We start from the raw sequence: 23653 nt of genomic DNA on the forward strand, positions 1-23653 counted from the left end.
GATTGAGGAAAAGCCACATATTTCTGCCCTTGGATTGCAGTGGAAGAGTGATGGCACAAATTGTGCACCCCAATGGGTTGAACTTTGAGGTTTACAGTGGGAGCAATTTGACCGAGTGTTCCTTTAGAAAAGCTAGTCAAGCAAGAAGGTGCTGTAACACGTCAGCCACAAGACCTTAATAAACTTCGAGTAATGACAACCTAAGCAGGATCATTCTCGAAAACATAAAATTCTGCATTCATACAAACACCATTCACACAGGTCTAGTTAGGAGCATTTGATTCATTTTGATCATGCCATCCTAATCATTAGGCATAATTAGGTTCATTATACAGGTCATGTTCCCAGAGAACAAATTAGTGAATATTGTAGATCTTGTCTCCCTAAGTAATAGTGGAGCGGATCAAAGATGGAAAATCTTATCTTCAAGTGTAAGGGAGCAGATTAAAGCCACAATGGCGAATCTTGCTTTCCCTGAATTGCGGTTAAACGGATTAAAGCTACATCAGCAAATCTTACCTCTCAGGCGGTGCAGTGGAATAGATTAAAGCCACATCAGTGAATCTTGCTTCCCCTACATTGCAGTTAAAAAGGTTAAAGCCACATCGTGAATCTTGATTAAAGCTACAACAGTGAATCTTACTCCCCAAGTGATGCAGTGGAACGGATTAAAGCCAAATTAGTGAATCTTGTTTCTCCGACATTGCAGCTAAAAAAAGATTAAAGCCACAATGACAAATCTTACTTTTCAAAAGTTACGAGTTACAAATCCTATCTCCCTGATATTACAGTGGAGTGGATTGAAGAACCAAAGTCTTATCCCCTTGAAGATGTAGTGGGGCAAATTGAAGGAGCAGATTGAAGCCAGAGATCTTATCTCCCTGAGATTACAGCGGAGCAGATCGAAAACACTATCTTATCTCCCTGAAGTTACAGTGGAGTGGATTAAAAATAAAGGATCTTATTTCTCTGAAGTTACAGTAGAGTAGATCGCATCAGGTCTTATCTCCCTGAGGTTATAGTGGAGTAGACCAAAGAATTTGAAATCTTATCTCCCTGAGATTACAGTGGAGCAGATCACTTCTAGTCTTATCTCCCTGAAGTTACAGTGGAGTGGATTAAAAATAAAGGATCTTATTTCTCTGAAGTTACAGTAGAGTAGATCGCATTAGGTCTTATCTCCCTGAGGTTACAGCGGAGTAGACCAAAGAATTTGAGATCTTATCTCCCTGAGATTACAGTGGAGCAGATCACATCTAGTTTTATCTCCTTGAAGTTACAGTGGAGCAGACTAAGACCACAAACATCGTCCCTCTGAAGTTACGGCAAAGAAGATTGAAACTACAAGTTAGATCTCCTTAAAGTGCAATTGAGTGGATTGAAGCGATAAGACACAGTGGACTGGAAGAAGGCTACCTGAAGAAGAAGGGCACCAAGAAGTCAAGACTCGATGAGACCGGGCAAAATTGGTCTTTCTTAGTCTTTGCTCTATTCTCGTTACACGACAATGAGCAAAGAGGGGCAGCTGTAGGACCCAATTTATGCCCGGGCCCAAAATTACAACCCAATTACAATAACAGACTCAAACCCAAACACAAGCCCAACTAAACCCTAAACAGCCCGGTGGCCCAAAACCTTAAAAACTTTTAGCATGGCCAGAAACCCTAGGGTTTTTGGTGCCGCTCGCGCCGATCGAGGTGTTTCAGCCAATATCTACTCCTCTGTCACCCTCCTTTCACCAAAATAGCAAGTTGACCTTGCTATGTACCTGCAAACAGAGTAAAAAGGAAGACAAAAGGAGGAGCAATAGAGATAATAGCAGAAACAAAATAACAGTGATAGCAATGTAGTCGTGGCTATAAAAGCCACGAAATTATCAATGTAAAAGGGGGGAGAAACAAAGATATTTTTAAAAAGAAATAAAAAGAAAAAACAGTTCAAAGGTAATTCCTTTAGCATTTTTCGATTCACATTTCTCTTCTTCTCTGTTTATCCTCTTTTACTTCTTTACATACGAAATAAATAGAGTAAAAAGGAGAAAGAAAACCTTACCTGCGTCGCGCCGGAGGAGGGGAGACGAGAGGTTTCGCCCTGTTTTCGGGCCTTTGGCTTTGCCTTTCGCGGGATTCGGCCCTGGTCTGTGTCTTAGAGGCGACCGGCTTCAAAAGGGACAAAAAAAAGTCCGATTTTGTGCCTCCGACCACCGTGTGCGGTGGCCAATGGACGGCGGCCGGCGATCGGTAACCCTGGCCGGATTACAGGCTTGAGAGAGAGCTTTTGCTCTCTGTTTGTTTTAAAAAAAAAGAATGAGATGAAACTTTTCCTTTTTTATTAATATTTATACCAAACGAAACGACGTCGTTTCATCTAGGTATTTTAACGCCAAAACGGCGCCGTTTTGACTCGGCCCGGATTGACCCAACCCGAACCGCCTAGGATCCGCGTGTTTTTGGACAAAAGGGGTTATTTGCGCCCTTAGTCCTTCTGCTTTTGAGGCTGTTTACAATGGGGTCCTATCCTCTTTATTATTTGTTTTAATTTTGCCCCAGATTTCTGTTTTTCTTTTGATTTGGTCCGTGAACCCTGTGCGTACACTTTGCTGGAACGGCGCCGTTCCATAAACAAGGAATATTTCCTTTCAAGTCCTCTTCCTATTGCGCGCGTCGCGATTTAATCTGTTTTTTTATTTTTTGATTTCACCTCTTTAGATTTTATTTATTTTCAATTTAATCTTTTTTTGTTTTAGTTATTTTACTGTTAAACTAACTATTTTAATCTTGTTATTACTATTGTATTATACCATTAGCCCTATACTATTATTATATTATTATTATTTTACTTATTTAAATTTAAATATACTTGTCCTATTATTACCATTATAACTATTTATGTATACATACCTTATTATAAATATCTTTATATCTTATTATATATAAATATCTCTTTATAAACATATTTTATAACCTATATACATACATAAGTTTGTTATTCATACGTATATGTCTATATCCATCATACATTTTTATATAAGTTATATATATACACCTATAATATTTACATACATACATACATACATACATACATACATACGTATATTTTCATATTTTCTACATGGTTTTATTTATTTTATGTATTGTAATCGTTGTTACTTGGTGTTATTTATTTATTCACATACACTTACTTTTTACTTGCTTTTTTTATATGTAATCGCTTGTTCATTTTCATTTTGCCTACTTAACATCTGTTGTCACTCACAATATCTATGCTTACCTTGTCGTATTCATTATTATTTTGTTATGCATATTTTACACCGTACATCAAAAGGAAAAGTCTTTTCTAAATAAATGCAATGTTTTGCGTTTGGAGATTCGAGAAAACGCGCCCTAAGGTGCTAGGTGTCGATTTTTCTCGTTCAAGAAAATGGCTTAATATCCCTTTTAAAAATTTTAAAATAAGGCAATGTTTTGCGTTTGGAAATTCGAGAAAACATGCCCTAAGGTGCTGGGTGTCGATTTTTCTCGTTCAACCAAATAGCTAAATATCCCTTCAAAAATTACAAAATAAGACAATGTTTTGCGTCTGGAAATTCGAGGAACGTGCCCTAAGGTGCTGGGTTTCGATTTCTTGTTTAACCAAATGGCCAAATATCCTCTCGAATTTTAATCTATACTATTCGAGTTTTTTTAGGATCGTATTTTAAATTTCTTTAAAGTTTTCAATTTTTCGACACTAAAACATTAAATAATCAACCAGGTACCAATTTTGGGCGTACCGAGAGTGCTAATCCTTCCTCGTGCGTAACCGACTCCCGAACCCTTTTTTTCTAAATTTCGTGGACCAAACTTGTTGTTTTAATAAAATCAAACCGTTTATTAAAAACAACCAATTTTTGAGGTGATCCAATCACACCTCATAAAAAAGGATTGGTGGCGACTCCCGTTTCATTTTTCAAAACCCAAGTCAACCCGTTTTCATCCAAAAAAATGGTGTCAACACAAATGTTGAATTTTCTTTTACAAAAAAGGTTGAATCTATTTAAAACTTAATAGAAAATTTTATTCTATTAATAAATACAACCATTAATTTATTAAAATAGTAATCATATTTATATATAGGTTTTAGATAACCTTTGATATCTGAACTTAACAGTTTTTTTTTAATTTGATATTTAAGATTTGTTTTTTTTTCTAGTTTGATACTTAAACTTAACAATTTTTCCTAATTTGGTATCTAAATTTTTTTATCGAATTGATACCTAAACTAGTTAAATGTTATAAAAATTACTTCAAAACACTAACGGTGTAATTTTTTTTATAAGAGGATAGAAATATCTAAGGTATGGACAATATGTGATAGATGACATAGAATTTAATAATAGGAATGATTACATTTATTTGAAGCTTCTTTTATTTCGAAGAACAATATGCTCAAATTTTACTTAACGAAGGGATATTGAAGAAAAAAACAAGAGTTTTAAAAACTCAAATTAAATAAATTCATTATGTTAAATTAAAAAATTTTAAAAATTAAATTAAAAGCAATGAAACATTTAAAATACAAAAAGAAATTTCATGCCATCTGCCACATGTTCATCATATATCGATTATTTTTTCTACCTCATAAAAAAATAATATTGTTATATATTGAAGTAAATTGTATATATTTGTCAAGTTTGGGTATCAAATTGGACCAAAAAAAAGCTTAAATACCAAATTAGAAAAAAGTGTCAAGTTCAAGTACCAAATTAAACGAAAAAAACTTAGATATCAAATTAGGAAAATTCTCAAATTTGGGCACCAAAATAGAAAAAAAAATGTCAAAGTTCTTAAGCCTTATATATATTCCTCTAAAAAAATTTCTAGAATTCGTATCACCGTTCTGTGGCTGAGAAATATTTGTTTAATATTAAGATTCATCGATAATAATTATGTTTTAAATGAAAAATAAATTAAAATTAAAATAATTATTAATTTGAAGCCAATGATTAAATTTTAATGTTAGTTATTTATATTTTTTTAAAAAGCATTTATACGATTATTTAAGGGCATAATGATAAATTTGGCTTTTAACGTTTATATATTTTTTTGTCAATTTGGTCATTATTTTTTTCTTAAACTAAATTTGGCCCTCAGACTTGTAAAGAGTCAAATTGTTATTTTTTTATTATGGAAATATTGACTAAAATGTTAAAATTTTTAAACATAACAACCCACATGGCAATCCTTGTGCACTTCATGATAATTTTTTGAATTTTGGGTTATTTTATTATTTTTAGATATTTTTGTAATTATTAAATTATTTGTTGACATAAGACAAATAGCGTCATGCTATGAAGCACATATGGACTACCTCGTAGGTTATCACGCCAACATCATTAAAAGATTAATGTTTTAAACAACATTCTCATTAAAAGAAAAGCAATTTGACTACTTTTTGAAAGGTTAATGACCAAATTTAGCTCCAAATAAGAATAAAGATCAATTTGATAAAATATCTAAATTTATCATTTTGTCACGAGTCAACTTAGTACCAACTCAATCAATGAAATTAATAAAATAACATTACATATTTTAAATAATTTATATTATTATGAGGTAGTTTTGCCTTTTCCTTATTTTAAAAAAATGATTAAAAAAAGTTGTAAATGTTAATATTTGAATGCATGCCACCAACAACTATAATTTTTTTCTTTACCACTTCAACTAAAACTTTATTTGCATTGATAATGTCGATTGAGTTGGTGTTATTAGTCAACTTGATACCAACTGAAGAAGAGCGACAATACCATAATAAGCATTTGGAGTGCATTTAATATTCTTAATTTGATGAATTTACATATTTATTTTTTCTTTTACTTACAATTCAAATTATTTTTTTTATTTTAATATTGTACATATTGCAAGTTCTATTATTATTAGTTTCAAATTTTAAGTTTTAATTATTTATTATATGCTTAAAATGGTTAAGTGATGAATGAGAAATTGATGCTCAAAGTAAGCCACTTGTGAATAATGTTGAGGAAAAAGGAAAGCTTAGTCCCACATCGGTTAGATATCAAGAGTCGAATATGATTATATATGTGAACCAACTTAGTAATTATTGAATGTCTCCTTAATTTTCCTTAGCAAGGCTTATCTTTTTGGAATCAATTTAGGTTTAAATGTCTCCTTGATTCACGACACGTTTTGGTAAATATATTGTAATAAAATTTTGGTTTTTTGGTAATTTTATTTCTCAAATATCATTAAGTCAAGTGACATCAAACTCAATCAACCCCTTTATAAAGCATAATTAGATTACGATATACGATGTGATTGAAAATTTATGTAACAAAATAAAAAACTAATACTAAATTGAATATAGCTTTCATTGAAATGGTTAAGACCTAAGATGTTTTGGGTTTGAATACCATGAACTTTATAATTTGTGTGAATTTTTCTAAATTTAGTAAAATATAAAAAGACATAAATACCCTTAAAATATTGTCCGTTGCTTTTTAAAAAAGAATAACTAATGTGTATTTACTAAAATGAATGTTTTTGGTGGAATAATATAAAATTTAATTATAAGCAAATAGATTAGATAAAAAAATGTTTGAGAAAAAATATGTTAATTCTTAAAAAAATAGGGATGTATTGGATAAATAGTAATCAATATATGGTTCAATTTCAAAATGATTTGTAATTATAATGACCAAAATTGCAATTATTCCATGCACAATGGCAAAATGGCGGAGGGTTTTCATTGCAATTATCTGCAGGACAATTAAAAATCAAACAATATTTTGTAGTTTGTACAATTGGGTTGTAAAATGTAGGGATCAAAGTTGCAATTGTTCCATATAGAGCACTTGTTTAGCAAAAGCAGAAATGAGAAGGTTCTTCATTGCAATTATACCCTCTAAAAGGTCTAAAAATAAGTTCAACCACATGCGAAAATACTAATATAACAAAAAAGGAAACAAAAACATAAAAAGGAGGATTTAACCCTCAACAGTTGATTAAGATAAAAAGATTCTTACTATCTCATCTAACCCGTGATTAAATTATTGATTAATAATTATAGAGTAGGGATAATTTCCGTTATTAAAGATTTCTTTTCTCATAATTAAATTGAAATATTTTGACCATAATTTAATCATTTCAATATTTATATTTGATTTTATTAACCATAATTAAATTTAATAATATGTATAAGTTTTACCTAAAAAATATATATTAAAATAATTAAACTTTATATAAAAATAATGTTGCCATATACATAATAATTTCTGATGAATTTTTATATATTAAAGTTAAGCATTTTTATCTTCATATCATTTTTTATAAAATGATAAAATTAAAGGCAAACTATTTAGTTGGTCACTCAAATTTTAGGGTATTTTTATTTTAGTCACTGAAAATGAAATTCGTGTAATTTTGTCAACCAACTTTTAGCAATTTCATTTTAGTCATCTAAGCATTAAAGGCAATTGACTGTATACGCTGTATCATACTTACTCTTTTCATTTTGGTCACTCAACCTTCTAGGTCACTTTCATTTTGGTGACCCAAAAAAAAACATTTTTCAAGTATTGATCAGAGTAAAAAATATATTCAGGATAAAAATAAAAAAGTGGTAGAAACTAAAATAATACATTAAAAATTGTCAAATTGTACTTGTTTACCCCCTTGCAGAAAGCTCTAAATTTTTTTCTTTAATATTTAAATTTTAAATTTCAAAACATTAAAATCAATTAAATCAATTAAATAAATTATTGAAAATTTTTTATCTCTTGATGGTGTTGGTTGATTTGTTACTATAATATTGAAATTGTTGAAAAAACAGATTTGGAAAATGCAACGGAAAATTAGTTTAATGGAAAAACCAGAGTTTTAATTTTTTTTTCAAAAATAAGAATTTAGTTGTGATATCTAAAGTAGTAAACATTTAATTAAAATTGTACATTTTTTACTCGTCTAGGATGAACACTTCAACCAAGTAGTCTTCTCCGCTATACTCAAGCTCACATATGCTGAGTGTGGGCTCGTTTTGTATCAGAAAATTTTCTACAAAATTACCAATGGGAAAATTTAGAAAGTTAAATTAATAGAATATTTATCTATATGATAAATATAAAATTAAATTTAATATTAAGATAAGGATTAAATTAAATTTAATATTAAATTTATTAAAATAATATTATTTTTGAAATAGTTAATCTAAAATTAAATTATCTGGTAGAACCCCAATAGGAGTGTAATTCTTTTACTGCTCAATCACCGAATAATCGTCGTCGTCGACCACCGGGATGTCATTGTCATTGCAGGCGCGACACTCTCATGATACCCTGAGCCAGTTTGGTTGTTGCCGGTTCGGTCTTGGCTAGGGACGGCCTAATCGGTTCGATCCAACCACCTGTTGGACTATCGACCCAATTTGACATACCAAACCCAGTTCAACCAGTTTCGGGTATCGATCTCGACTTTTTGTTCTCGATTCCAATTTTTGATCTCAAGTCTAATTTTCAAGTTCAATTATCCATTGGGCCAATTGCTTGACTTGAAAATTAATTTCCAAAAATATAATATTTATTTTAATTAATTTGATTAATTTAATTTTACTTGATCAAAAATTAATTTTCCCAAACGTCACTGAGATTTTCCAAAATTAATTTTTCAAGAAAATTATTTAATCAAATTCTCTACTTAAATAATTCTCACGACCACCCAATTAAATTCCACATCAAATAAATCGACTCAATTAAATTATTTTCAAAGTCATCGAATTTTCTTCTGATTAAAATACAATCCAATCGAGCTTTTGTTGAGTAAAATCAAACATATACAATTAAGCTCTAGTGATTGCAATTATGTCTAGAAATATTGTTCCGATAATTTGCAATTTACTTAATCATGAAGTCAGCCAAGAAGAAGTACTATGATTGAAAACTCCTTATTGTATACCTTTTACGAGAGCAATTCATCCAACTGTTTTGTCCAATGATTTTGTCATATGTGTATTACCCTCATATGATATCATTAATTCCTTTGAGTTAAATTCGTTTACCCAATACAATCTTATTTTATCTCATTGTCACTATTGTGTCTTCTTAATGATTAATATGATCACTGTCAACAAATGACTATGATAAATTGCTTCGTCGAGAACAAGCAACCTGTGGTTACGTTCCATATTTAATTATCAATCAACACAATGTCAATGAAAGGATATCGTTAACTCTTTAATCAATTTATAAATTTCATTGTTACTAGTAAAGTCATGTCATATACACACATAAGGGTGTTCATAGTTCGGTTAAAACCGAATTAACCAACTGAACCGATATAATTCGATTAACCGATTGATGGTCGAATTTAGTTCGGTCGGAGGTCAGTTAATGATATTTTGAAATTTTTGTTATTGGTTAATTTAGTTCGAAATTAGATAATTAACCAAAATAAATAATATATATTATATATAATTGTTACCTTTTTGTTTGGCTGTTAACTTTCAAGATTTATGCAGTATTTCTAATGTCGTATTTGTTGTTTTCACCTCCATTTAAAGTTTTTTTTAACTATTAAAAAAAAGAAAATGAACATTAGCTGTGTATTTTTTATATGTTTTATACTTATTTTAACCAAAAGTCAAAAAACATATAAATTTTGGTTCAATTAATGTATTTGAAAAAACTTCAATTCGGTTAATGGTTAAAATTTTTTACATTTCAGGTAATTCAATTAATGGTAATTTGGTTTGATTATTAACTGAACCGACCATTTGAACACCCCTATACACAAGTCATGTACCCAACATAGCGATTATGGGCCCGGTCATCTTTAGAGTATAAGCCTTTACTTATATCAAAGCACATGAGTTACATACGCATAGTCAGTGACTGACTCGAGATTTAGGTAAATCACATCATAAACGTCACAAATGAATTAATTCACAAATGGATTAAGAATTAATTCAACTTGGGTCCAATCCAATGTATCATTCTTTCAATGAGTACATCTATATCTCTACCTGTGGAGTCAACTGCTCTGATAGCCGAGACTTGTCATCTCCTCAATTAGAATTGTAGAAGACATAATAATCCTTCTAAGTATTTCAATCAAACGCTCACTTTGGTTCTTTCACGATAATACGGACTCGTTTAAATTATCTATTGAAGTAAGTTGTCTTTCTCGCAATGTAAATAATCTTACAATGCCACTTATCATCAGTTTGGACTTAGACAATTAATGAGCTAATATTTGCTTGTCACAATTTTGCTATGCATGCAAAACATGAAAAACAAAAACACAAAGACATAATAATGAAATGTGAAATTAACTTTATTTATTCATCGTTTAAATAAATAGAAAATAGTTTTTACTACAATATAGGCACATTTTCCAACAGAAATTAATTAAATTAATCACCCTCTAAATTTTTAAATTTTATTTTATGTTTCCAAATTAAAATCAACTCAAATAACTCATACGAAACTCAAATCACTTTTGATGATATGATATTGGACCATGTTAAACTAAAAACAAAAAAAAAATCCTTTCAATTAATTTAATTAATTGATTTTATCTTCCATGCCAAACAAAATCCAAAATGTTTTCATCACTTCTTATCCAAATGAAGAAAAAGTAATTAATTTAATTAATTACAAGGATTTTTTCTTTACTTTTAACATAGCATGAAAGATTTGAGATTACATAATCAAAAGAGGTTTAAGCTTCATGGAAAATTATTAATTATGAGTTATTTGAGTTGATTTCTTTGAGGATAATTTTGAAAAAATAAATTAAAATATTAAAATTTAGAATGAGCTTTAATTAATTAATTTAATCAATTTCAATGTTGATGTGGTTTTTGTTGTTGCTTGTTCCATGTCTTGTTAGAACGAATCTAATTTACTGCTTGGGCCATCAAAATGGGCCTTGAATAGGTTTTGGCTACCTGAGTTTGGTCCACTTGAGTAGGGGTGAGCATTCGATCGAATCGAATCGAATCGAATCGAAAATTTTTGAGTTAATCGAGTTTTTGAATATCATTTTATCATCCTAACTTCATTTGAAGTTTTCTCGAATCGAGTCGAGTGAGATGGAATTCAAATCGAATCGAATATATTTCTTCGAGTTAAATTTTAAAAATAATTTTGGGTCCTTGTAACCATTGTTGCCCATCGTAATAAAATTTGACCACCTTAATTAAATTTTTTATTAACTTTCATCACCTCATAATTTATTTATTAATTTTTTATATACTGGTTAGCTTATTTGTTTGCTTAGTTGTTTCAATTATCTTCAGATTCTTGTCACTATGTATTTTGGAATTAAAAAATATATTAAATATAAAAATATGATTTTTTAATAAAAGTTATTTTAAAAATAAAATGTGAAATTGATACCAATATAAAATTTTAACACGAATATTTTATGGCATAATTAAGAATTCAATTTTAATATAAATATTCAATATGACTAAACAATTCAATAATATAAATAATATAAAATGTGAAATTTAATTTAATAATATAAATAGTAGATATAAATAAAATTATTACTATTTATGTTTAGTGATTTTTTTTGGATAATTTTGGTTTTTTATTTGAGAGTAAAGTGTGAGAAGTAAAAGTTTAGGGGAAAAATAAAAAGTTTTGGGGAATAAAAGTTTGAGAGAAAGTAAATAGGGGGAGTAAAATTTTGGAGGGAAAATATTAAAAAAAAATGGAGGGGGGAGGGTTTGGGGTAGATGGGAGGTGGGATGAGAAGAGAATAAAAGCTTCAGGGGAAAAGTGGGAGGGAGTAAAACTTTTGGGGGAAAATAAAAGGTTTTGAGGGTTTTTAGGAGTAAAATTTTGAGAAAAAGTAAATGGAAGAGTAAAATTTTGGTAGGAATTAGATTTTGGTAGATTGGGGGGTTGGGAGGGGAGGGGAGTAAAAGTTTTGGGGGGAAAGTGGGAAGGAGTAAAAGTTTTGAGGGAAAAGTAAAAAAGTTTGGGAGTTTAGGGTAAAAATGTAAAATATTATAGTTTGATATTCGAATTATTCGAATTATTCGAGTTATTCGAATTCAAAAAATCAACTCGATTCAAAAAAAATTCGAGTTGATTCGAATAACTTGATTAACTCGAATAACTCGATTCGTTTAACTCGAAATTCAAATTTTTTTCGATTTTTTCGAGTCGAATCGAGTTTTGCTCACCCCTACACTTAAGTGTGGCATATTTGACAAAACAAGTAACATGGTTCAACTAGGATTCAAGGCTCCCAATCGGTTCCTTGGTGAGCTTGAAGTTATTGGATAAATATTTAAGTCTTATCTCTTGGTGATTAAAGTGATTAAAGTGTTATTTTTAGAGATAATTATTATATTTATTTAAGGGAGTTTTTTAAGGGTTTATTAGTTGAATTAAAGGAGTTTATTTTACTGTTTTCTCAGCCTATAAATAGATGTTATTCTCCCTTGGGGTTACATCGACTTGGAGTGTTGGAAATCTACCATGCTTTTAAATTTTTTTTTATCGACTAGTTTATTTTTATTGAGTGTTGGTGATAACACTTGAGTGCATCTGAGAGTTGCTTTTGGTGTATGTTGGGTGATTGATTGTTCTCTATTATAAGATGAATTGATACTATTGTTTGATTTGGTGATAGAATAAGAGTATTTCTTGAGTGAGGCTTTGCAAACATGAGACTATTGTATTTGAACTGCATAAACAAAGATTGGTTTTTGTCATTTCTTCTTTCCTTACCTTACTTTCTCTTACATTATGTTATTGTTCTATTTACTGTTACAATGAATTTTGAGCATAGTAAAATTTTTTCTTACTGCAAGCTAATATTTTACAAATGTTATAGTAAAAAATCAGTTGAGATTATAGTAAAAGATTGGTTTGCTTTTATATATATTTTTTACTATGTTTTTCTATCTTTTTTTTATTTTTTCTTAGAATTAAGATTAAATTGAGACCATTTGTAGATTTGGATGAGTAAATTTTTTTAAAAAAAAGAATAATTAAATCTATATAATATGTAAAAGTGAGAATTAAATTTATTATTATACTAATTTTTTAACTATCACGTGACTCTAGTGTTAATTACAAAAATTTAGTTAAGAGATTCATTTTAAAAAATGATAATTAGGTAACTAAAACAAAACATATACTTGACCAAATTAAATAAATTGATAATGAGGTTTGATAAACTGGCCCTAAATCGAGTTGGAAATAACGTCAAAACTCAGTCACTCCATTATAAATATTAGATAGCATAGGTAATAAACACTATAGAGACATCTTTGGAGCTCCAAAGCTTAGTATTGTGAGAATCTTTCCACTAAATTCCGGTCATGGATTCTTCTGATTTCACCGAATCAATGCTAGATCAGCTCCCCATGGAAAGATTTTGGGACATTCCTTTGTACCAATGGGATGGATTTTGGTACAGATCTTATCATCTCCAAGCAACAATGGCTCTTCGTTCCCAGTACATCGCACGCGACGACGACATCATCCTCGCATCCCCCATGAAAACCGGCACCACTTGGCTCAAAGCCCTTTGTTTTTCCATCCTTCAAAAGGACGGAAACGCCGCTCGCCTTAATGGAGAAACGGTAGGCAAGACCGAGGAAGACGATCCCCGTCACATCCGTGACCCGCTCGTCGACAACCATCCCGCCGTCTACGTTCAAACCTTGGAAGTTCAAGTTTTCACGGCGAAACCACCTCCGGATGTTTCGGCTATGGAGTCCCCAAGGCTTTTCCACACTCACTTGCCCTACACAGCATTACCGGACTCCATTAAAACCTCCAACTGCAAGCTTGTTTACATAACAAGGAACCCTAAAGACACGTTGGTCTCCATGTGGCACTTCTTCAATAAACTCCGAACACCAGAACAAGGTCCATACCCTTTTGAACAAGCATTCGAGTCCTTCATCAATGGCGTTTCACACTTCGGTCCATTTTTCGACCACGTTTTACAGTACTGGGACCAAAGCTTGAAATCCCCCAACAAGATACTGTTCTTAAAGTACGAAGACCTCAAAAAGGACCCCAAAGGTGAGGTTAAGAAACTGGCTTCGTTCCTTGGAAAACCATTCAATAATGAGAAAGAGGTTGAAGACGTAATATGGAGGTGCAGCTTGGAGAGGCTGAAGAACTTGGAGGTGAACAAGAATGGGATCGACCCTTGGGTTGGGATGCAAAACAGTGCATTCTTCAGGTCTGGAATTGTTGGAGATTGGAAAAACATTATGAGTAAAGAGTTGAGTGAGCGTTTGGATCAAATCACGAGGCAGAAATTTAAGGATTCTGGGCTTCACCTTGAGATATGAACCCCCTCTCTGCACCTCTTCTCTCGTTATCTTTTGCATCAATGGAATAAAATCAATAATTTAACGTTTCTGTGTGAATTTTGTATGCTTCTACCCATTTCAATAAAAAATATTTTATTAGAATTAATGTTAAATTATCTACTTTCTTGTTATAAATTCACGTACGTGATGTCTAAGTGTGATTATTATGATCATATAGACGTCTACGTATGCCATTAATACAAAAATTAAATTTATATTATAAAATATTTATACCCACGATTCTATTTCCTTAACCCATTGATCACTTGTTTCTTACTTACTATGTCACGTAGTGTCTCGAGATTGTAGTTAAAAACACACACTCTCTCTCTCTCCCCCCTCCCTAAACTTCACCTTCGTCTAGACACCTTTTATGCTGGCTCTTCACCCTTGTATCAAACAAAGTGTACCCTCTAACTCCATTGTCATCTTAGCCTTGTTTTATCCTAGCATCAACAATGTTGAATATAATTATTTTGTTTGATAAAAGTAATTTTTTTATTTTTTGAAAATTGTTAATTTTGAATTTTTTATATTATAAATATAATATTTTATATTATTTTAAATGGTTTTGGACAGATGTTAATATAATAATTTAAAAAATAGATTGTATGAGATTGTGATATCATGTCATTTGTATCTTATTCTAATAGTTTAATACCACGCCTTCTCCTAAATTTCAACATTTTCCTTTGAAATTCAAGAGAAAAAAAGCTGATGTTACATTAAACTATTGGCAAGGGATACAAATGATGTAACATCTCAGTTTCATACAATCTTTTCTCAATCATTTGAATGTTTTATTTTTTAAAAGAAACTATTTATTTCAAAACATGATTATAAAATAAAAATAAAAATTGCTTTAATATTTTTAAGATTTGTTTTGAAAATTTTATATTAATTAAATATATATGTTTTCAATCAATGTAAGAAAAACGTGATTTCTTCGAACTTTCCCGTGAGTAAGAAATATGTCCTAAAAGGTGAAATTAATAATTGAAGAGCAAAATAATCAAGATGAGCACAAGTCGGAGAAACCAACCAAATAAATTTAAGGTTAAATGGTATGGTAAGTCCTTGAATTTTTTTCAAAATTTAAATTATGTCTTTTTCGAAAAAAAATACATTCAATTAAACCCACAAATGTTAACAATTCATTAATTAGGTTCTTCGACCTATGGTTTTCGTCGTTGGCTGTAAAATAACTGATGAGGTCATTAACAGCTACTGAATTACCCATCGTGATGCAAATGTGGTACTTCACGTCAATAAAATATATTTTTTATAATTTTAAAAAATAAAAATTATAAAAATTCATTTCCATCTAGACATCCATTTGTTTTGATTCGTTCTTCCTATAGTTTTTAAAATTATACAAAAATTCTAAAAAATTATTAAAACATTATAAAAATTATATTGTTAGGATAATTATCACAATTGGTCCAAACCCACGAGATCGCGAACTGAGCTCGCATGATGGGATCACAAACTGAGCTCGCAGCTCGCTTGTCGAGCCTACTTTCCTGTGATGTTATACTGCATGAGAACGAGTAACACGTGCCCAATCTAGAATAGGGTACGTGTACGTATGCATGAAGCCTACTTAACATGTTATCTCAATGAATAGTACTCATATCATATAAATAGACAAATATCACCGGAAAAAGGGGACAGAGAGAAAAATACCTCTCTCTCTCTCTATATATATAAAAGAAATTGTTGTTATTACCATCTCACAATGATAAATCACGTTTAAATTCATGACCTGATTATAAGGTACCAATTTTTGCGTTGAAATTGTGCCTATAGAATTGAAGTTGGCAGTTGTCATGAAAAATACCCCTCAAAGCATATTAATAAATTAAATTAATGAGATGTAGTGAGATAGCAACAAAAGAAAGGACCACATTTCCTTTTCTTTATATATATATATATATATATTTATAATGCTTTTGTAATTTTTGTAATTTTTTTTAATTTTTAAAATTTATATCTAAAATTAATCTAGATAAAATAGATGGATGTTCGATAGTCATATTCAAACTTGGAGATATTTTTGTGTTCGCGTTCATTTTAGACTTAAATTTTTAATATATATTTTGTTTATGCATGTCACATCAATATCATAATGGTTAATTTAGTGGTTGATCAAGGACACAAACCATTAGCTAAATAACTTAATTAATGATTTTTTTTGTAGGTAAAATAAACAAAAAAACTAACTACATAATGTTTCTCTGTGTAAGACTGTCACTCGAATGGGCTGTAGGAAAAACTGCTAACACCTCCCTTAGAATCTCCTCAAAAGTAATTTTGTTTCATTCTCTAGGAAGATGTTGAATGACCCAAGATTTTACGTTCACCAACAAGTGTTGAATACTTCTAACGAGGGCATAGTTCCAGCTTGGCGGAGAAGAATCCTGGATGGCTTTGACCACCTCCATACTATTAGATTGAATTCTCACACCATCGTAGCTCATGTATCCAATGAGAGTTAAACAATTAAGTATACCCCATAATTCAACATCAAAGATTGAACACTTGCATAAATTTTTTTTGTACCCCATAATCCACTCTCCAGTGCCATTCCTTACAACTCCCCCTATTGCAGCATTTTCAGAGGCAATCTAAACCGCCCCATCGATGCAAAGACTAATCCAACAAGACAGTGCCTGGAATACTGAAATTTGTTCCTTCCACTTAGAAGTTTAAAGACTTAATTGATTTTTATTCTAAATTTAAATAATTTAAATTAATAATAATAAATTATGTTAATTATTTTAATATAATGAATTCAAATTCATCCAATTATTTAGGCATTAGATACTACCTTATATCTCTTTAGTTAAAAGGTTTCAATCAAATGTATTAAACTTCTAAATATATTTTATACTGCCAAAAATTTGTCCTCACTTAGGGCTTACTTCTATATCCACATATTATATTAATTATATTATCTGATTTATTAATTCCAAGCTATGCTTTCACATGATTAAGGATAACTTTTTTTTCCTTTATTATTTGTCTCATTTATCTAATTGATTATCTATATATACAGTAGTGGATTTAGAAATACGACTTAAAGGGACAGAGACGAAGTTAAATTTTTTTGGTAAAATTAAATTATATTTTTTTATGAGAGTAAAAATATAATTTCTTCATTTTAATAGCCTATATATTTATAATTTTTAGAGGATTAAATTAAATTTTTATCATTTTTAAGGGGATAAAGTACAATTTTACCATTACTAATTAAAAATTTTATAAATTATAAAAAGCCTATATCTCAAGGAATATGTTGGATCTTCCACTGTTTTTTTTTTGTTAAGATCTGATGGATTCTTGTAAGAAGATCAGTTGAGCTTGAGACTATCTATTTGGATTAAGATCTTTTCAAATGTTCTATCTAAAAATAAGCTTTAAATAGTTCATGATGCCCCAAAGTTCAGCCTCCGTCACTGTATGATTCCCAAGTTTTTGCCAAACCCCATGATCCATCTACCATTTTGATCCCGCACTAAGCCTACTATAACAAATCATTCCTCCTGTCTCACTGAACCATCCGTATTTAAACACACCCAACTTTCTTCATTGCTCCATAAAATACCTTGAAAGGCAAGCAAGTTATGGTTTTTCTAAATAAGCCAAGAGATGATCTTGAAAAGACACGACCAATGAATCCCAGCCAAAGATATAGTCTGATGCATCTGAAAGTTGCTCGTTATCCATTCCTGGAGAGATCCGTTGTAGAAGCTAGAAAATGTTTCAGCTGGAACAATTTTATCCCACATGCTTCTAGCAATAGGACAATCTCTAAAAATGTATAAAACCTCTTCAATAATGGAATAAAATTTAAATTTCAACTAAATAAAATTAATCATTTAAGGTTGTCTTAAGACTTTCAATTAAATCTAATGTAAGTTTCAAGATGGACCCAAAATGATTTAGCTTTTCTAAACAAATCTCAATGCCATTGTCGTGTACGAGAGAAAGATTCCAAAATCATTGCTCGTCATTTTAATAATAATATGTTTTTAAAGTTATTCTTGTTTGAACATATCTAATACAACTATGACAAAATAATTTTTATTATTATTCCAAATTATTATTAGATTTTATTATAGCAAACGAAATTATTTTATATTAAAAATATATCAATAAATGATTATTGGTGGAGTGATAAGGGTTTTTCACGTAAATTTGTTGGTCTTGTGTTTGATTTTTAAATAATGTTTCTCAATTGTTTTATTTGAAGTTTTTATAAAAGCGTGCAGAGATGAAAATATTTTTATAATGTCGAGTTAACTCGTGACGCAACTCAATTTAAGAATATATTATAATAATGTATATATTGTTAGCAATTATTTATTTCCAAAAAACAAAACAAGAAGCAAAAAAACAAAATAGTATATTATTGTTCATGTTTAAACAAAAATAAATAAATAAACAGCAATATAACATGTGTCCAAGCAAACAACAACACAACAAAATTATAATAGAAAATATAAGCAGAAGTCCAGAATACAACATAAACCTACTCTCAAGACATTAGCATTTTACAAAGCATTGGCAACTTCACTTCTCTCAAAACCTTGTCTTTGTCTAACTGATCTTTAGGTCAGAGGCATAATTAGAGGTGCTTTTTAAAATTTTTAAAATTCTAAATTAGTAAAGGCATTTTGACCTACCTAAAAATAATAAAATTTGATCTAATCTTTTAAAAATTATAAAAATATAAACTATTAAAATGATGAAAACATATTTTTACTATCGTAAAAATTATAATTTAATTTCAACACTCTAAAAAATTATTCTAATTTCACCCGTACTTATGGAAGTTAGAAGGGTGTACACCAATACCAATAGCTAGTTAACTAGCCCATTGGTATTAAAGTTTTTCGTTTTCTCTTGACAAACAAAACACTAATTCCGCGATGATTTGACCATATCTTAAACTTCATTCTCATAAATATCAAGATGCCCTGAAAAATATATTTTAAAAAATTAGCTTCTATGTATACCTACCATAATACTTAATTAATTTTTCTATAATATTCAAATAAAAAAGATCAAATTTTCATTAAAAATAGAGTCTCGATTAACATAATATAAAAATAGGAGATAAGTACATATTCTTGTCTAAATTAATCTAGCATTTTGTAGGTTGTTTGATAAAAGTGTATAAAACCCAGCAGCCAATAAATTTCATTTTTTTATTATTACATTTAAAAAGCTATCCATTTAATATTTACATGTATATACATACCAATTACATGCATATAAATATGAAAAATATTAATTTTCAAAAGTACATATACATGTAAATATTAAATCATTAGTTTACGTACACGAGTTTCATCGTATGTATCAATTAAAATATTATTTTGCTAAAATAAAAAAATACTTATAAATTTGTAAAAAAAAAGAATTACAATTTTTGAAAAAAAATTAATATGAAAGATAATATTTTAAAAAATAATAACAAAAAGTTTATATATTTGTAAAAGAATTACCATTTTTTAGAAAAAAAATAACATTATATTAAGGTTTTTATTAAATACACTACAACAAAATTTCCATATACTGACAGTCAAAAGGATAACGGGACAGAATTTATGTCGTTGCTACAGGGGTGTGGCCCTATAACATTTTGTCGGCAGACAGAATCTGTCGGTACATATCATACAGTGACAGATTTAGAAATGGTTTCCATCGGTAAAACATTTTTATATTTTTATTGGTATTTACTATTGGTGTAAATAGAAAATTCGTCATGAAACTTATGATAATAGCATTAAATTAATTTCAAAACATTTTTCATAATTAAATATAATTTATTATAATAATTATTTAAAAATGTTCTAGATAAAAATATACTTAAAACCATTTCTATAAATTAAAAAAAACCATCTTTTAATTAATGATTTGTACATTAGCAAAAGTTGTACTACACATCAAACATGTTAAGCTCCATCAATGATTGGGACATAAAAGTTTTTGTAGTGGCAAGAAATAAAATGAATTTAGCTAATTTAATGGATTGAAATTTGGGTTAATGGGTCCTTTTTATAGATAATTTTTATTTTAGTTGAATATTGAATGAAATTTTGGATTTTAGCGAAACAAGTGGTAACCTCACTAGCCACCCTCAGAGACATTAACACGATGATTGCAAGACTGTCATGTCTCTTGCCAGCTATACTTCTAAATTCTAGGATAAAGCAACACCTATAATACTGAACGAGGGGTTAGCAATTATAATTTTCAGAAAAAAGTACAGCAAATTGTTCTCAGCTAACCTAGCATCGAATCTTTGTACAAACCCCTTTTAATAGTTCACTTACCATGCCACCTCTGTAATAGTCTGATTTCAGTGATATTAAAATGGTGGTTTTAGAATTCCGTTTGTAAATTTTAATACTTAATAATTAATGTTCTATTATATTGTTATATGAAATCTTGGTTTGGTAATTTGATTGATTAAAAAATTGATTATAATATAGGGATTAAATTGTAAAATTGATAAAAGTTTACTATTATGAATTTCTATTTACTAATGATGATACGTTAATCGATTAGGGACTAACAATACCAACGCGTCTTCCGTGAGCTTGTAGGTTGTATTTACATCAATCTAAACGTATCATAAGGGAGGCAATTATAATAGATTATGTTAATTATTTTTAATACTTTTAATTCAAATCTCAAACGAGATCCAATTATTTAGATACGAAGTCAGTTTTTTTTAGTTGAATAAATAATAAGTATTTAAATCAATCCATCCAAATAAGTTGATTATAAAAGTAATCTATCACATAAAATTTAAGAACAATAAACAAAATCAATAACAATAAGAAACGTAATCGTTGAAAGTTTTGAATCAAATGTAATAAAGTTTTAAATATAGAGAATAAATTGGGAATTCAATGCTATGAATGTTTTGATTTTAGACATATCTAAGTAGAATTTGCAAATACCTTAAAAAGGGGAAAAAGGGAAATCTCTATGTCTGACCCAGAGTGATGAAGAAGCCAGCTCAGAATCAGAGTTGGATGATGAACAAGTGGGTAACTTTGTTACTTTTACATCGTAGATGGATGAACTAGATGCTTTTGATTGTGAATCCGTCTAGTGCAACAAAGAAGAGGTGCGTGTTGAATCGTTGAAATCCTACAATCCCATGTTGAAAAAAATGCAATCTTTTGTGTGATGTGAAATTTAAAGCTAGCTTCTACTGAGAATGATTGTGAAGAAGGAAGTCTCCATGCTGGTTGATTTAGTAGATGCAAAGATGATGGAGTTTGATGAGCAATCAAAAAGGGGAGAGAAACTTGAGGAAGAATTAAGAGATGCAATTGCAGCATTAGCAAATTCGCTTGTGAGTGTACATTCTTTTAGTGAATTACAATAAGAGGGCAAAACCCTAATAATAACACGAGTAGCGCGGCTCGAACTCAAACCACACTTGAGATGATAAACACCCAACACGCAGAGTTTTGTATACATACATTTTAATCTATCTTAACCAAGCATTATATCATTGTTGCTTTTAACTCTAAAACATATATCAAATTACTAATTTCACTTTCGCTATAATAATTAATCTCAAAGTTATTTTTAATTTAATTAAAGCTAATGTAAGTTTCTATCAAAATGGTCCCAAAATGATTCAGCTTTTGTTTGTCATAATAAAGGTTTTATTTTTCGACACGTTTATCATGCATGTGTTTTTCTACGACCCGTTTTTCTTTTCTTTTTTGCCATGGCAAGATGATGGTAAATTTTCAGTTTGATCCCTCTACTATGATCAGATTTATGATTTCATTTTATATTTTAATTAGACATAATTTGAACCTCTACTTTTTAATCACATTAGTTAGTCCAAATAATTATTATCTTTAATTGTTTCGATTAAAATATTATCATAAATTATTCTTAAGAAATCCTTGTTAACACAAAAAAATCATTTTTGTATAACAGTGGTCAAAATTCAATTTTAATCTCTATACTACACTCAAAATTTATCCTCCAATTAAAATTTTTATATAATTTAGTTCCTCTGTTTTATTACATGACACGCGTATTTTTTTAATATTATAAGATAATGATTACATTATCAGGAAACTATTTTTAAACCATAAATATAACTAAATAAATTATAATATAATTTTCTGTTTAATATGTATTAACTTCTAATATCACATGTGTTGCATATGATTTTATGCATTTAATATTTAATCAAAAATTTTAAATATTATATTTCTAATTGCAATAATTAACGTAAAATAATATTTCTTATTTGAATTATGGAATATAATTAAAATATATTAACTTATTAATTCACACATTATAATAGAAAAACTCCAAGTCATAATTAAAGAGATAATTTTACTTTATGTAATTGATACAAAGTAACACTATTCAAAATAATAGCTAATTAATATAATTAAATCTAATATTGATTAAGTAATAATTAAGATGCTAGTAATAATTCTATTTTACATTAAAAAAATTAGCACAACTTCTTTTTTAAGCTAAATTTTTTAACTAATAATTATAATTATAATTATATTTAGGTTTTTTTTCTTTATATACGATGCTTAGATTTATATTCAAGTAATAATTTCTAGAAATTTTTTGAAATAATTTCTTCAGAGAATTTTCTCTCTATAATTTTTCTTGAATTCAAGTGTGTTTATATAGGGAAAGTTTAGAGGCACTACTAAAAAATAATCAATCTAAGTTTATTAATGAAGATGAATGTCTAGGTATAGGGATCGAAGCTGGTGTATAGCTTAAAGGTGTTTAAAAAATATGTCATAAGTCCTTATACTCTTCACAAATTTGAAATTTAGTCATTATAGTTTTATTTCTTGAAATTTAGTCTCTTTACCTTTTAGATTTTCAAAATTAAGGTCAAGTTGTTAGTACCAATAAATTTGCTGGTGTGACGTTGTGAAATAAAAAAAATACTCACTTGGTAGTCATGTAACTAAAAAAATAATTTTGCAATAAACTTAAATTTAACAAAATAATTTTAACAATGATAACAGTTAGGCTTGAATTTTGAAATCTAAAAAGTAAAAAGAACTAAATCCCTAAGAATAAAACTACAGGGATTAAATTTCAAATTTGCGCCGTGCCAAATGGTAAAATTGTAGTATAAGGCCCTCCGATAAGTAAAATATTTTAAACGGAAAATTTAAATATTGACCCCTCTAAAAATTAAATAATTTAATTTAAGTATTTTTAATTTTGACTCTCAAAATTTCTAACTTCGCCTTAATTTCAAACTATGGTTGAAAATCTATGA

General features: G+C 29.2%; 1 protein-coding gene across 1 annotated transcript; it reads left to right on the forward strand.

Annotated features, from left to right (window-relative positions):
• Window positions 1-13152: 13152 nt before the first annotated feature.
• Window positions 13153-14446, forward strand: LOC107903355 (cytosolic sulfotransferase 5). Its single transcript, XM_016829369.2, has one exon. It carries the CDS (start codon window positions 13333-13335, stop codon window positions 14317-14319), a length of 987 nt encoding a protein of 328 aa, XP_016684858.1. The 5' UTR covers window positions 13153-13332; the 3' UTR covers window positions 14320-14446.
• Window positions 14447-23653: the final 9207 nt, after the last annotated feature.

The sequence above is a fragment of the Gossypium hirsutum genome, chromosome D06, assembly GCF_007990345.1.
Source record: "Gossypium hirsutum isolate 1008001.06 chromosome D06, Gossypium_hirsutum_v2.1, whole genome shotgun sequence".
Classification (NCBI taxonomy): domain Eukaryota; kingdom Viridiplantae; phylum Streptophyta; class Magnoliopsida; order Malvales; family Malvaceae; genus Gossypium; species Gossypium hirsutum.